The 17,063-nt window shown below is 44.1% G+C and overlaps 1 protein-coding gene across 1 annotated transcript; it reads left to right on the top strand.

The window, feature by feature from the left end:
* Positions 1-750: 750 nt before the first annotated feature.
* On the top strand, positions 751-15,092 carry LOC126474561 (cuticle protein 16.5-like). Its single transcript, XM_050102037.1, has 5 exons — positions 751-787; positions 9,901-10,070; positions 12,556-12,771; positions 13,009-13,164; positions 14,692-15,092. Exons 1-5 carry the CDS (start codon positions 751-753, stop codon positions 14,944-14,946), a joined length of 834 nt encoding a protein of 277 aa, XP_049957994.1. The 3' UTR covers positions 14,947-15,092.
* Positions 15,093-17,063: the final 1,971 nt, after the last annotated feature.

Genomic DNA, 17,063 nt, shown 5'->3' with positions numbered 1-17,063 from the left:
ACGGCTCTCCCGAATCCATCGAATCCATATTTGCTTGACAAGCGTGAGATAGCGATCAACAAGCACAGCAATGAAGACGAACGATAAATCGCAGTCCCCATAGGCCATGATCCTTCCCTTGTCAAATTCCGGCATGTTTGATTGAAGTTCCTCCTCCATGCACGACGCATAAACTCACCTTTTCACAAACAATCAAACATTCAGATTTTCCTTCTGAAAGACATTCAGAGTGCGTAATACTTCCTTATATAGGATTGTAGATGCCAACGATGTATCAGACATGGAGTAAAATTTGTGCCAATTTTACGTTTGCTGCCTGCCTGTCTTGGAATTTTAAGGGCCATCAGTTTGAGTCAGGTTCATCGGACAGGGATTTGAACGTCACTCCTCCCGTAGGCGGGTTTTCTTAAGCACTGCAGCACCTCACTGGTCTGTAATTGAGAAATAAGAACTGGAGAACATTTTTGTGATATTGTCTAAGCCAGTAACGAATCCATTTTTGTAAATCACTTTCTTTCGTGCATGGTAACTACCTCAGTGAGATGGGTGGTGTCAATAGGAAACGTAGTGTCTCTTGTGGTACGGCTCGTGGCTGGAAAGGGACAATCAAGACTCGGAAGTACGTCCTTACCCCAATGATCCTAGCACCTTATCATTTATGAGACACTAGGACCACCCCTTCCGTCTAGTTTGCTTTGGGAATCTTCCTTCAAATATCCCAGAACAGTTCGGTGAAGCACGGAAAGCAGCATGTCTCCAGATACTAGCAGTAGTTCACAGCACCTGGGTGAGTCTTATCGGCTGTAGCTACAGTACGTGTTGTGCGAACGACCGTTCTTTTGGACAGTCAACGAGTTTTCACATATACACAGTGAAATCGAAAGTACTATGCCATGAAGTGTCATTTTGATGACTATCAAAGGTTATAGAAATTTTCATCGTATGAAGGATATTAGATTATTAAATTTTCATTCCATGCGGAATTGATATCCATCATCAATTACAGTTTGAAGTGGACCCGCCACGGTACGGCATGGAAGCAAACAGCCTCTGAACATCATTTTGAGGAATTTCTTGCCATGTTGTGTCAGCTCATGAAGATAAATTGTTAGAGACTGATGTAAAAGTATAAGTCTTCCATTCGCATCCAAGACACACTTTATGAGTGACAAATTATGTCGGGCAGACCAATCGAGGATTCGTACATTGCTCAAGGAGTTTGTGATGAGAGCTGAAATGTTGAGTTTGCATTATCCTGCTGGAATATCCTATCTGGTATCCTGATCATGCAGGTGCGACTACGGGATTTTTTCATTCTTGACACTTGCTGGTGAGCGTGCAGTCTCTCTTCAACAAATACCAAATCAGTCCTTCTGTCACACCCAGTAGCTCCCCGCACCACGAATCCGAGAGTTGGAGAGGAGGGGGTCTCGAGAATCGCTGCCTCCTGTTTGTTTCACCAGGTCACCTACGGACACAAGTGAGACCCATCGCTGAATGTCCTACAATAGCACTAAATGTCTCCGTTCACTCTACCCATGGAACTCTTTGTTGTCTGTCGTATGGTGTCAGTGGTCAACAACTCATGGCAACTAGAGATCTCAATCCAGGTTTCAATAACCTGTTCCCGACCGTGTAACCGTGCTCTGCCTGTAACCTTTGCCGGATTTCAGATGTTGCCGTCCGTTAATTCATCAAAGTCACTGCATTCGGAATTGCGAATATGAACTACCATCAACTGTACAATGGATTGTCGACAGTGAAAATTTGTGCCGGATCAGGACTCGAACCCGAATTTTCCGCTTATCTCGAGCGGTCGCTTAAAACTAGCCTATCCGAACATGACTCACGGCGAGACCCAAACTTCCATATGTCATCAACCATGTATCTACGACCCTGAGATCTTCTCGTGGTAGAGTGCTCTGGAAGCACGCGTATGTACTCTTCTGGCCGCACTAACGTCCAGAGTCTATGTCGTCACCACTTGTTGTGCAGTTATTGAGCTACTGCCAACGGTCTTAGCGATTTGTCGGTTGTAGTGATACAACGTATACAGTATCACCGACAACTCTGCGTCCATAAATAATTAGTATAATGCGTTTATTACAATAGTATTTTTGTTTACTGTAAAGTACGAAGGGTTTTGTTGTTTTTACTTGTTACGTGTACGTCGCAGATATTTGGCGAGCGCTGACTGCTATACTTCTCTCGGTGCGAGATGGTCACGTCACCGAATGGAATTCTCAGGTAGTTTACGGAGGTCCTTGCATGATGCATATGATTCTTTTTTATTTTGAGAAGTACTAAATATTAGGAGTATACCTTTGCTTTTATGATAGTTCGAGGACGTCTATTCACAAAAAGGATATTTTAGTGTTTCAAGGACAGTAAAGAGATGCAAACTGTTGATGAAATGCAGTCTGACTCTTTCGGGATTAATCCTACAGTATATTAATGCTGGAAAATATTTATTTCAAGTGTAATTAAGCGCAAAGACCAACGTTTCCCCGGTTTGTTGAGTGCTTGTTTAAACAGTACCGCTGATGTCTCTTATCGGAAGAAAATCAGTAACTGAATTATATGGATTGCTAACCCAACGGAAGAGATGTGGTGTCACAGCCAGACACCACAAGAGATACGATTGTCGGCCTTGTCGCAGATTTTCTACACTCAGGGACAGGGCGTTTTGTTGTCATTACGTTCGTATAGTCACAATTGACACTAAACTACTGAGATGACTGTATGGGCGTGTACCGAAAGCCAACAAATTAAAAAAACTGAATTATACGACTACTTGTGAAAAGGATTATAGAAAAGAGTTTACCACATTCTTTCTCAAATGAGGCGAATCTGCAGAAATGCACGAAATTAACGGCATTAACTCAAATTACATCAAATATCAGACGTAGTGGTAACGGGAGAGCACACTGTGGAAACTTCATTTTCTTGTGCCTTTGTCCTGCATCTGCGCAGGGTCAGCATGGTTAATTTAAGAGGTGCACGGGAGCCATGCCTGTCTCCACCCTGACAGACCTTCCCTGTCCCCCTTTCACCCTCTCTGCGGGACAGAATGTGTGTACCCCAGCTGTGCTCGTATAGTGTTATTCATGCGACTGTGCGAAAGTATTCGAAATGTTTGTGAACCGTGTAATTGAGGTGAGACTTGGATACCAGCCCGGTATTCATTTAGTTAGTCGGACGTGGGAAACGGCCTAAAAACCACATCCAGGCTGGCTGGCACAGCGACTTCCATCGTTAGTCCATCAGGCGGATTCGATCCTGGGGCGCCACACTCTCTGTCCCAGAAGGGGCGATTTAGCACGCACGTCTATACGGGCGGGTAGCACACGGTCGAAGCACTTTAAACGATACTGTTTATCAGCTTGACACATTCATGAGGAACGCGTTTCACTACATGGTATGATGATGCCATGCTCCTCATACCAGTAATTCGGCCTTTCTCAGAGTCCTAAAGATGGCAGTAAGTTGCACGAGCACATTCTCTGGGCGCTCTGTGTTGCGATGTCCACCCGAGAAGACACACACTATACCCTTCACATACATGTACACCGTTCTACACTGTCCAGCCACATTAATGTGACCACCTGTCCAGAACCTGAATAACCACCTTTTGCAGCGCAGTCCACTGCGAGGCGTGCAGAAAGAGTCAATGATATTCTGGGAGGCATCGACAAGGACGTGGAGCCATGCAGACTCCAGCGCCGTGGGCAGCTGCGCTAGGTTTCTTGGTTGACGATGGCATGAACAGCATGATCGTGTTGGTCTCACAGATTCTCGATTCGGTTTAAATCCGGGCCGTTTAGTGACAGGAGAATGCGGTAAACTTATCCTGGTGCTCTCTGAACCACAAACGTACACTGCGAGCTATGTGATACGTTGCATTGTCCTGCTGGTAGATGCCATCGTGCAGAGGAAAAACAAACTGCATGTGGAGGTGCACCTGGCCCCTAAGAGTAGATGCATACTTGTAGTGATCCATTGTGCCTTCCAAAACATTCGAGATCACCCAGGGAATGCCACGAAAACATTCCTTAGACCAAAACGCTCCTTCCTCCAGCCTGGACCCTTCCAACAATTGGGCGCTTGGTTTCAACGTTTCAGACGTTTCATCTGTCCGATGGAGCACAAAATGTGGTTCATCTGAAAAGGCCCCGGTCACCACTCAGTGAACCTCCAACTGTGGTACTGACGCACAAATTCCAAACTTCTTCACCGATGGACATCAGTCAGAATGGATGTATGAGCCAGACGCCTGCTGTGGAAGCCCACGCGCAGCGAAGTTCGCTGAATGGTCGTTGAGAGGATACTGTTGGTAGCCCTTTGGTTCATCTGCGAGGTCAGTTAATCAACAGTTGCACGTATATTCGACTGTACACTTCTGCACAGCTGTCGTTGTCCCCATCATCTATGGCCCGTGTTGCACCACACCTGCCTCGGTCTTGGTTCAAAAGAAAAAAATGTTCGAATGTGTGTAAATTCCTAAGGGACCAAACTGCTGAGGTCATCGGTCCCTAGACTTACACACTAACTTATGATAATAACAGCACAAACACCCATGCCCGAGGGAGAACTCGAACCTCCGGCGGGAGGGGCAGCGCAATCCGTCACATTGCGTCCCAAACCGTGCGGCCACTCTGCGCAGCTGTCGGTTTTAGATAGCGCCATTTTACCTGCTGGGTATACTTTAACCGCGGCGGTATGCGGACAGTTTACAAACTTAGCCGTTTCGGATAAGCTTTTTTCCGCGTCGCCTCAATGCTAGCGTTGCTACCTGTCGTCTTTGATTGGTTATTGGACGTTGGAGTTCAACATAGGTCGTGGCTACGTTAACTGATGGACCGTGTATGTGTTCCGCGAATACAGGATGTACAGAAAGTCCGGGAACACTTTCAATTATTTATTGCACAAGTACCAAACATTGTACAGATATCATACATATGTCATTTTGAAGAGAAACCCGGAAAGTTTTTTTTTTTTTTTTTTTTTTCATGTATACTGCCACAGCGTAGTTTGATAATTTGCCGATAGTCAGCGCTAGTCGTAAACATGTCGAGTTCAGGTGTGGAGCGAGCTTTCTATGCGTTGGAATCTGCCAAAAACAAGTGTACTACATCTGTTCAACGGATGTTTAGAACCAAGTACGGTAAGAAGCCACTAACAAGGAAGGCCATTTACCACTGGCACAACAAATTTGTTACGATGGGTTGCTTGTGCCCGGAAAAGAGAAGCGGACGTCCCAGTGTGAGTGAAGTGAATGTGGAGCGCGTGCGAGAGACATTCATAAGGAGTCCAAAGAAATTGGTGTGTCATGCATCACGTGAACCCGAAATGGCTCCAATGGCAGCGTGCAAAGTCCTGCGACAGAAGCTGTCTATGCGAACATTCATAATGGAGCTAGTGCAGAAGCTCAATGACGATGACAAAGTCAAGCGTCTTGAGTTTTGTTCGCAGTTATAACAACTGAATGAGGATTGGGATAGCATTATTGATCGCTTAATTTTTAGAGACGAATCCACTTTTCACACTAATGGGAAAGTGAACTGGCATAACTGTCGAGTCTGGGGTACAAAGCATCCACACGAATGCATTGAATTTAGCGTGATTCCTCAAAGGGAAATGTGTTTTGTGCCTTGTCACGTCGCAAACTGTACGACCCATTCTTCTTCACCGAGAGCACTGTCACTGGATATTCCCACTCGGTCATGTTGCAGCAATGACTGATGCCTCAAATGCAATCGAATTGTCCGTTCATCTTTTCGCAGGATGGGACTCCACCCCATTTTCATCGTGAAGTTCGTGGCAAACTGAACACGGAGCTGCCACATCGATGGATCGGCCGTACTACAGAAGGGGCAGCTGTTTCATGAAAGGGCCTCCCCGATCACCAGATCTCACTTCGTATGACTTTTTTGGGGACACATTAAAGCCGGCCGCGGTGGTCTCGCGGTTCTAGGCGCGCAGTCCGGAACCGCGCGACTGCTACCGTCGCTGGTTCGAATCCTGCCTCGGGCATGGATGTGTGTGATGTCCTTAGGTTAGTTAGGTTTAAGTAGTTCTAAGTTCTAGGGGACTGATGACCACAGCTGTTAAGTCCCATAGTGCTCAGAGCCATTTGAACCATTTGACACATTAAAGATCTGGTGCACGTACCGCCTCTAGCAGAGCTCCGGGAGGGAATACGGGAAGCGACTGCCACAGTCGACGATGTCATGCTGGGACGGGTATGGCAAGAATTCGACTTATCGTTTTCACGGTTGCCGAGTTACTCATGGTTTGCATATCGAATGTTTCTAAAAAAAAACCTTCAGAGTTTTTCTTCAAAATGCAATGTGTATGGCATCTGTACAATGTTTAATTCTTGTGCAATAAATAATTGAAAGTGTTCACGGACTTTATGTACACCCTGTATATTTCTTCTGTGGTGAAAATAATCTTGCAGCTAGTCAACACATTCCACAGACGTGGAAATATTGGAATGTGACTTCTGTAGCGTTCGGTCAACATGTTCATCTACATCTACATTTACATCTACGTCTACATGGTTACTCTGCAATTCAAACTTAAGTGCATGGCAGAGCGTTCATCGAACCATTTTCATACTACTTCTCTCGAATGGCGCGTGGGAAAAAGGAACACCTAAATCTTTCCGTTCTTGCTCTGATTTCTCTTATTTTAGTATGATGATCATTGCTCCCTATGTAGGCGGGTGTCAACAAAATATGTAAGCATTCGGAAGAGAAAGTTGGTGATTGAAATTACATAAATAGATCTCGCCGCAAAGTAAACCACCTTTATTTCAGTGACTGCCACCCCAACTTGCGTATCATATCAGTGACACTCTCACCCTTATCGCGCGATAGCACGAAACGAGCGGCCCTTCTTTGCACTTTTTCAATGTCCTCCGTCAATCCTACCTACTAAGGATCCTACACCGCGCAGCAATTTTCCAGCAGAGGACGGAAAAGTGTAATGTAGACTGTCTCTTTAGTGGGTTTGTCGCATCTTCTAAGTGTTCTGCTAACAAAGCGCAGTCTTTGCTTCGCCTCCCCCACAATATTATCTATGTGGTCTTTCCAATTTAAATTCCTTGGTATTTAGTCGAATTGACAGCCCTTAGATTTGTGTGATTTATCGTATACCCAAAATTTATCGGATTTCTTTTATTACCCATGTGGATTACCTCGCACTTTTCTTTGTTTAGTGCTGTTTGCCACTTCTCGCACCATATAGAAATTCTCTCTAGATCATTTTGTACTTGGAATTGATCGTCTGACGATTTTACTAGACCGTAAATTACAGCATCATCTGCAAACAATCTAAGGGAGCTGCTCAGATTATGACCTAGATGATTTAAATAAATCAGGAATAGCATAGCGGCTATGACACTGCCTTGTAGAACGCCAGATATCACTTCTGTTCTACTCGATGATTTACCGTCTATCACTACGAACTGTGACCTCTCTGAGAGGAAATCACGAATCCCGTCACACAACTGAGACGATACTCCATATGCACGCAATTTGATTAATAGTCACTTGTGAGGAACGGTATCAAAAGCCTCCTAGAAATCTAGGTATATGGAATCGATCTGAGATCCCTTGTCGACAGCACTAATTACTTCATGGGAATAAAGAGCTAGCTGTGTTGCACAAGAACGATACTTTCTGAATCCGTGTTTGTTATATATCAATAAGTTATTTTCTTCAAGGCGATTCATAATCTTCGAGTACAGTATATGCTCCAAAATCCTTCTGAAAATTGAGGTCGGTGATATGGGTCTGTAATTCATTGGGTTACTCCAGATGCTTTCTTGAATGTTGGTGTGACCTGTGCTACTTTCCAGTCTTTAGGAACAGACCTTTCGTCAAGTGAGCGGCTCTATATGATTGCTAAGAAAGGCGCTATTGTGTGTGCTTACTCTGAAAGAAACATGATTGGTATACCATCTGGACCGGAAGACTAGCCTTTCTTAAGTGATTTGAGTCGATTCGCAACACCTAAGAAATCTACTTTTAAGTCACTCATGCTAACAGCTGTTCTGGTTTCGAATTCCGGAATATTTAGTTCATCTTCTTTCGTGAAGGAATTACGGAAAACTGTAGTTAGTAACTCCGCTTTAGTTGCACCATCATCGGTAACATTTCCATCGCTATCGCGCAGTGACGGTATTGACTGTTTTTGCCACTGGTGTACTTTACATACGACCAGAATCTCTTTAGGTTTTATACCATATTTTGAGACAATATTTCACCGTGGAAACTATTCATCTAGCATTGAAGTCCGCACTAAATTTCCAGCTTCCGTAAAACTTAGCCAGTCTTGGGGATTTTGCGTTCTTCTGAATTTGGCATGCTTGTTTCGATGCTTCTGCAACAGTGTTCAGAAGTGTTTTGTGCACCATGGTGGATCAGCCCCGTCTCTTATTAACTACTGCGGTATGAATCTGTCTATCGCTGTCGATATTGTATCATTGAATTTCATAGTGAAATGGTTCTCATTTCTACATCCACATCTACATCCATACTCCGCAAGCCACCTGACGGTGTGTGGCGGAGGGTACCTTGAGTACCTCTATCAGTTCTCCCTTCTATTCCAGTCTCGTATTGTTCGTGGAAAGAAGGATTGTCCGTATGTCTCTGTGTGGGCTCTAGTCTCTCTGATTTTATCCCTAAGGTCTCTTCGCAAGATATACGTAGGAGGCAGCAATATAATGCTTGACTCCTCGGTGAAGGTATGCTCTCGAAACTTCAACAAAAGCCCGTACCGAGCTACTGAGCGTCTATCCTGCAGAGCCTTCCACTGGAGTTTATCTATCATCGCCGTAACGATTTCGCGATTACTAAATGATCCTGTAACGAAGCGCACTGCTCTCCATTGGATCTTCTCTATCTCTTCTATCAACCCTATCCGGTACGGATCCCACACTGCTGAGCAGTATTCAAGCAGTGGGCGAACAAGCGTACTGTAACCTACTTCCTTTGTTTTCGGATTGCATTTCCTTAGGATTCTTCCAATGAATCTGAGTCTGGCATATGCTTTACCGACGATCAACTTTATATGATCATTTCATTTTAAATCACTCCTAATGCGTACTCCCAGATAATTTATGGAATTAACTGCTTCCAGTTGCTGACCTGCTATATTGTAGCTAAATGATAAGGGATCTTTCTTTCTATGTATTCGCAGCACATTACACTTGTCTACATTGAGATTCAATTGCCATTCCCTGCACCATGCGTCAATTCGCTGCAGATCCTCCTGCATTTCAGTACAATTTTCCATTGTTACAACCTCTCGATATACCACAGCATCATCCGCAAAAAGCCGCAGTGAACTTCCGATGTCATCCACGAGGTCATTTATGCATATTGCGAATAGCAACGGTCCTACGACACTTCCCTGCGGCACACGTGAAATCACTCTTACTTCGGATGACTTCTCTCCATTGAGAATAACATGCTGCGTTCTGTTACCTAGAAACTCTTCAACCCAATCACACATTTGGTCTGATAGTCCATATGCTCTTACTTTGTTCGTTAAACGACTGTGGGGAACTGTATCGAACGCCTTGCGGAAGTCTAGATACACGGCATCTACCTGTGAACCCGTGTCTATGGCCCTCTGAGTCTCGTGGACGAATAGCGCGAGCTGGGTTTCACACGATCGTCTTTTTCGAAATCCATGCTGATTGCTACAGAGTAGATTTCCAGTCTCCAGAAAAGTCTAGTGTGTGTACGGGGTCATGCACCACGACACGTAAATGTTTCTGAGGGCATCAGACACAGAAGCGGCGCCATCGGAACCGAGTAGGAAGCAGATGGTAGCGCCCCTGGCCGGCCCGGGGGTAGTGTTACGGACCGCCGCCAAGGCCGCGGGCAGATGCGGCCCAAGGCCGGCTGCCCGGCGGGACCCCGCGCGGGCCACACAGCCAGACACGCCCTGCGCCGCAGAGCCGGCCCCCTCCTCCCTATATAAGCGGCGGCGCGGCCACTGACGGCACTTCTGGACGCTCCGCACAGCACTCAGGACTCTCCGACATGATCAAGCTGGTAAGTGGCGCAGCTGCCCGTCACTACGTTTCAGGACACGCGACAAATCTCACAACTCACGCGCGCTTTCCTCGTTTTATGTACAGACACATTACGGACAGCAGCAATGAGCTACGAATGTATTTCGATGCTTCTGCTCGCTATAGTAATCTCTGGATAAGGAAGAAGAAACTGGTGCAATTTGAAATTGAGACTCTGTCCGTACGTGTTATCACTAATGTAATATCAAATTGTTTATAGAAGTAGCTAACTCTTTTGGTTGTCATCGATCAGGATGCTTCTCCATTTTCTGAGAAGGCCAGTAATTGTAACAATCGGAACACGTTTAATAGTCATACCTAGTGGCGGACTATCTTCTCAGTTTTTCATTCAGCTCGTGCTTCTTTCTAAACCAGCAAGTCAGTCGTGACATTTTTTTTATTTTATTTTATTTTTTTTTATTGAGCGTTATGCATCTCATGTAGCACTTTCCACGCTTGCTACATAACGCAGGCCGCTTACTTGCAATACGGAGTTATTCTTTATTATTTTTCCGTTCAGCTTTATTTTGCCATCGATTAGGCGCTCACTTGTGCGAAAACGTACCTTTCCTGGCGACACATTTTTATTTGTCGCGAAAAAAATATACAGTTCTAGAGTTTGCGCTTGTTCTGGAGATATCGAAAGGACGCAAGTAATTAGCTCACTCGTAATTGTATCTGATTGAGAACAAAATATTTAGTGAGAGCTTAAAATATTTACGGTGCTACATTATTTCGTTGCTACCCTTTTACGCTACTCCAAAAGACAATTAGATTCCAAATCAGCAGCCCAGAGAGCAACATATAGACGAAAAAAGGAGATACATTTGCCATCTTACAAAAAACTCCATGCAAACCTATTGAGCTAATAATAAAATATTGTAAAGGACAGTCTTGATCGTCTAAAAAGACTTTTTTTTTTATAAGTGGTGACCTGTTCCGAGATGGTGTGGATTATTTTAATACTGATTACGTGTCGAGACGATGGCACCGAGTAGGAACTGTAGAAACCACCCTCTTTTGTCAACTGGTCGACATCAGTGGGTCGTATCCACAGTTCCTGCTACATGTCATTGTTTCCGCGCGTCATCACTAAAGATGATCCACAATGGGTCGAAACAAGTCACCACTTATGAAAAATGGTTCAAATGGCTCTGAGCACTATGGGACTCAACTGCTGAGGTCATTAGTCCCCTAGAACTTAGAACTACTTAAACCTAACTAACCTAAGGACATCACAAACATCCATGCCCGAGGCAGGATTCGAACCTGCGACCGTAGCGGTCTTGCGGTTCCAGACTGCAGCGCCTTTAACCGCACGGCCACTTCGGCCGGCCCCACTTATGAATAAAACTGTTTTGATGCTACCAATACTGATTTATACAATATTTTGCGACAGTATTCCAACATGTTAGTGGCACATAAATATGAGAACTACAGTACAAAAATTTGATTTTGGTTTTGCAAAGCTGGCTGGTGTGCCCGATCGGTTCTAGGCGCTTCAGTCTGGAACCGCGCGACCGCTACGGTCGCAGGTTCGAATCCTGCCTCGGGCATGGATGTGTGTAATGTCCTTAGGTTAGTTAGGTTTAAGTAGTTCTAAGTTCTAGGGGACTGATGACCTCAGCTGTTAAGTCCCTTAGTGCTCAGATCCATTTGAACCTTTTTTTCACTTTGCAAGCTAAAAAGCGCATCTATCATGGAATATTTTCGTTCTTCTGTGGGATCAATTCGGGAAATATGAGAAAGATTGAGAGGCGGTTCGTAAACACAGCTCTGTATCCAATTTTATCGTCGTCCATGACAGGGTTGACAACTGTTCACCAATGTACATAATTCATTTATTCCCGACCGCTTACTACCCATTACGGTCATTATCAAGTGATCAACGTCCGCGATCAAATGAAAAATTACGTTTAGTTACTTGGTACTGACCGTAGGCTCTCGAAACGAATTATAAATCACGAATTCCGTACCGTTGTTGTTATTGTCTGTTTACTTAATCGGTTTCAAGACAGAAGTATCACTTTTCCTAAAATCTGTTCGTTCCTCTAACATGATCCGAGGAGTTGATTATGAGGGATAAGCCATTCTGCCAGTTATTTGATTTTACTGTTGTGGAAGGTCATTACGACAGAGTAGTAGTTATTGTCTGTTTACTTAATCGGTTTCAAGACAGAAGTATCACTTTTCCTAAAATCTGTTCGTTCCTCTAATATGATCCGAGGAGTTGATTATGAGGGATAAGCCATTCTGCCAGTTATTTGATTTTACTGTTCTGGAAGGTCATTACGACAGAGTAGTAGTCGAAGGTCTCAAACATAGTAAGGAGTGAAGTTCCTGTTCTGGACGATATCGCTTCATTAGTGAAGAATTCTGCGCGCTGTGTGAAGAGCACGCCACACCCGTGCCAACGGCCCCTTGTGCATCCCGTCCCCTGTAGCGGCTGCGTGCTGTGCTTGCAGGTGGTGCTGTCTGCCCTGGTGGCGCTCGCTTCCGCCAAGCCCGGCTTCCTGCACGGCGCCGTTGCCCCCGCGGCCATCTCCTACGCCGCCCCCGCCGTAGCCGCCGCCCCCGCCATCTCCTATGCCGCCCCCGCCGTGGCCGCCGCCCCCGCCATCGCCTACGCCGCGCCCGCTGCCATCGCTGCCCCCATCAGCGCCACCGTCGTCTCCAAGCAGGTGAGCTCTCCTACGAAGACCAGTATCAGCGGAAAAGACAATCACGTAGATAATCCTCTTGAATCAGTATCTATACACTTCAACAGATAACAGAGCCCAGCAATTTTCTTTTTTATTGTTTTCTGATTTATAGCGTACGGCTACCTTATAGCAATCGACTTTCGCCCTTCCCTCATTTAAGAGGTGTTTCGGCTTAACAGTGCGCTGCTTACGTTCAATGTGTCGTTCTTTGTGCAGGTCCACTATGCCTCCACACCCGTGGTGACTGGCTACAGCGCTCAGGTTCTGAAACCCAATCTGGGTGCTCTGGCCACACCTGCTGAGACCGTCTCCAAGGAGCAGGTGATCGCCCCAGCCAGATCTGTCGCCACCATCACCCCTCAGATCACGCAGGTAAGAGACACATCCAACGACCATTAAAACCTCCAACATTTTAGAATTTTTTACAGTGTTAATGTTGACCACGTACTGCTGCAATGAAAGCTCAGTACTGAATCTAATGATTTTAGCCTCAAAGTAGCTCTTTATTCATTGTATTTGAACGATACGATGAATGTCATATTTCTTAACTTATAGTCATAGTTAGAAACTTCAGGCTTCCTTCTTGGTCGATCGTTGAAATCTCCAACGTTACAGCTACTTTATTTCATCACAGGCAATGCGCTGCGGGATACAGAATGTCTTAAGGAAACTCATTGAATGTCTTTTATTTTTGCTACTTTATTTATTTTAGCCTCACGTTACAAAAGTTGTACCATAACCAGTTTCGATTTTAAGCTTCATCAGATGATCTGAATAGTTTACATTGTAACTCTTCGCTAATTAAAGGGAAATTTGTACAATGTAGCTGTTTTGGACGTTGAAATAATTCAACAGCTTCACGTGAAAATTTGTACCGAACCGGAAGCCCAGCCTGGTTGTTCTGCTTCTGTAAAACGCTTTGCCTTAAAGATCTCTGCTATTCGGAAACTCTTCCCGTCCGATCCAACTTCCCAAGTGCTGCTCACCAACCCGTTCATATTCTCCGTTGCTCGCAGCTTCACTGTATTCCCGCAAGGGAACGAATGCTGGTATGCAACCGCATTCGAAGTGTCGTATGCCCATCGAGGCATATCTGTATGTGTGGCGTCTGTTCTTTCGGACAGGTAATGATACATACTACTTTGGTGACCTGATACTTAGTTCGTATATAACACAACTTTTATAAATACACATTTCGATACAGCTACTAGTCAAATTTTGCTTAAATTTTATTTCCGTGTTGATGTAAGAAACATACCCCATCATCTGGAAATGATAACAAAGTAGATATTTAGTCCTCACGTGTGATCTGGAACGCCCAGGGAAAAAGAAATGCATCTCCGTCAATGGTTTGCCGCCAATTACGCGTGTTAGATAAGTCTCTCACTGTGTTTATCAGTACTGGTTCTGTTCTGGTGCTGCAGTTTTCTTTTCCATCATTGTAGCTGGTTGAATTTCGACTATCTTGTGTAATTCGTCAATTTCATTGCATAAATCGTTAAAGCGCACAGACAAAATTTATCCAAAAGATATGAAAATTGAGTTCTATATCACTACTGTTTGGATGTTAGCGATAGTTTTCACTATGTAATGTTTTCTACATCATTATTCCACTTTTCTTTGATATAAGTTGGCAAAGCGAAGTTTCAGATTTAGCCAACTTTATTGTAATCTTAGGCTGAAAGTCTTATTGTCACGGTTGCCTGTTGAGGGCTGTATCTTGGGTCATGTCTAGGAAATAAAATTTAAACAAAGTATCAACAAGTTATGATTGTTAGAACTTTTCATGAAATGTATGTATGTCTTTGAAAAAAAGTTACCGTCAAGAAATAGTTGATGTAGTTTTGATATTGAAGAATGTCCCGCTCAGGAAGTATCGCTGATGTTTTGTTTGCGCAGGTGGAGCCCGAAGTCAGCGTGCAGAGCGTCCCAGTGGACGTCCCCGTGCCCAAGCCGGTGGTGAGTGAGGTGGAGGTCCGCACCCCCGCAGTCACCGCCATCGCCGCCCCCGTGGCCGTGGCCACCCACGCCGCCCCCGCTATCGCCGCGTACGCCGCCGCCCCCGCCGTCGTCGCTGGGCATGCCGTCACCGCCTACGGCATCGGCGGCGTCCACTACAAGACACTGGCCGCCCCCATCGTCAAGATCCATTAGAAGACCTGATGCTGCATTCACTGCCGACGAACCACTTTTTCATTACGCATAATGCTGTGAAGGAAGAAGTTGTTCGTATCCTCGACTGATCGATAGCTGTGAATAAATAGTCTATTTCCAACATTAAATCACACATTCTTTAATCACTTCTTCTGTTATGACTCCTTTTTTCCCTAATTCCTCTACTAAAGCGATCTTCGCTTGCACTGTACCATAAATTTGGTTGATCGAACATTTAAAGTTAACGGAAGGTTAAAATATCCCGAAATATGTCTCGCTGAGAAAGCACAAGGTGGTAATAACTTTGTCAAAAGAAATCAATTGTAAAGGGCATGTAACATATACAGAACTAAATAATGCATAATCTAGAGCAAGTGCTTCTGTCAAGTACTTTCTCATGCTATTTGATAGCTATATCAAAACGCAAAGCACTACAATCACCAACATTATGACCAAAATCCGTACAACGCTTTAAAAGCACAGCTTATTGAATATTGTTTGTGCAAATATTTTTTCCCCTTTCTGGTATCGCTTTATAGAAAATCTGATGTCATGCTTAACGTCCATATAAAATAGTTTTATCGTGCTGTAATTTAGCGGTGACATTTTCCGAGTTACTTAGACGTGTCATTCGAATATCAAAACTTAGATAACATTATACAGCCGTGCTTGCTATTAGCATCTCAGACCAGTAATCCGTATGTAGAATTTTCTTTGTTTTCTCAGATCACTAAAGGTGAATGTCGAGTTTGCTTCCATTATAAAAAGCCACTGTAATCTTTTTCGGAATGCTTTAGCACTCTCGCTTTAAAGTCCAACGACTTCGATGTGAAGAGGGCATTACATACTTTCTCCCTCCCATCGGTCTCCTATGCCTCCTGTTACAAGAGTTTCTTTCTCCTCTTTCTCTGCTCGAGATACTGCACTTGTCTTAATCTGTTATTTCGATTTCAATTTCTGTAAACAAACGTATACATTCAACATGATGATTTTTAAGCGATGCTTTATCGCTTGTAACGTTACCTTTGTATGGCAGTTTTTTGGAAATATCACAGTTATGCTCGATCCACGCACTCCTGTCGCCACAGACTGCACACAGAGGGAAAACTGCTATGGTAGGTACCACTTGGCTGTAAACAGAGTTCCCCTGAAATGGAAGATTTTGGACAGACGTATTAACCTTTGTTGGAAGCATAACTCCAAACAGATCGCTGGATGTTACACGAGTAACCAGATCCGGCACGCAGGTGACGAAATTACATCACACTCTCAGAGTCACGCATTTAAAATTCCGACAAGGTCAGAGTAGTGCTTCTAGCAGGCCACGCCCTTTCCGTCGACAATTTTAGGCGCTCATTACCTGCTAAATGATTTACCTGGTCGTCAATATCAACTACCTGCGATTTCATTATGTAAACATCCCGCAGGTACCGTTGGTTGATCCGTAACACTTCGCAAGATGCGAATCCACTTCGTAGTTGTGCTCTAAAGAAGAGACAGGCGCAACCAGTATACTAATGGCAAACGTAGTTCTCATATCACTGACAAAAATATTTGCTAGCACATTTCTCAAAATATTTCGTCCTTTTTCGCACTAAAGATCATTCTCAAGTAAACGTACAAATCGGATACGAAAAATATACGCGAAAGAAGCTTCCAAACTTTTCTAAGTAATGTTCAACGTAGAGAAATCGCAATTAGCGTCGCTTTAATACAGAAAAGCATTTACCGTTTTATATTTAATCACAGTAGTTTGTACAGTAAGAATGAGATACGTCTCCAGTAGTTATTGGCGACTGAATATAAGTTAATTAACGTGTTTCAACGAATCATCCATAGCATTTTTCTCTTCTGCTCAAATAATTTGAAAATAATCTCAGAAGAAACTACGGCAAAACAGGGCATTTATTTCTAAAGAATCAAGGTGCAGGTACGAAATGGCAATCCTGCTTTAAGTTTCATTTGAGTCACTGTAGACATTTTAGTGGAAGGCCAAGGTTGTCACTGCTATGGAGCTCCAGAATATTTCTTCCTTATGTTTTCAGTGAGAATAGTAGTCACTTTTTAGGAAAGTATGTGAGGAATTAATCTGTGTGCTCGTATATTTGGGGATGGTG

The sequence above is a fragment of the Schistocerca serialis genome, chromosome 4 (genome assembly GCF_023864345.2).
Source record: "Schistocerca serialis cubense isolate TAMUIC-IGC-003099 chromosome 4, iqSchSeri2.2, whole genome shotgun sequence".
NCBI lineage: Eukaryota > Metazoa > Arthropoda > Insecta > Orthoptera > Acrididae > Schistocerca > Schistocerca serialis.
Note: the sequence above shows the minus strand (reverse complement) of the source record. Positions and strands in the feature narration are given on the sequence as shown.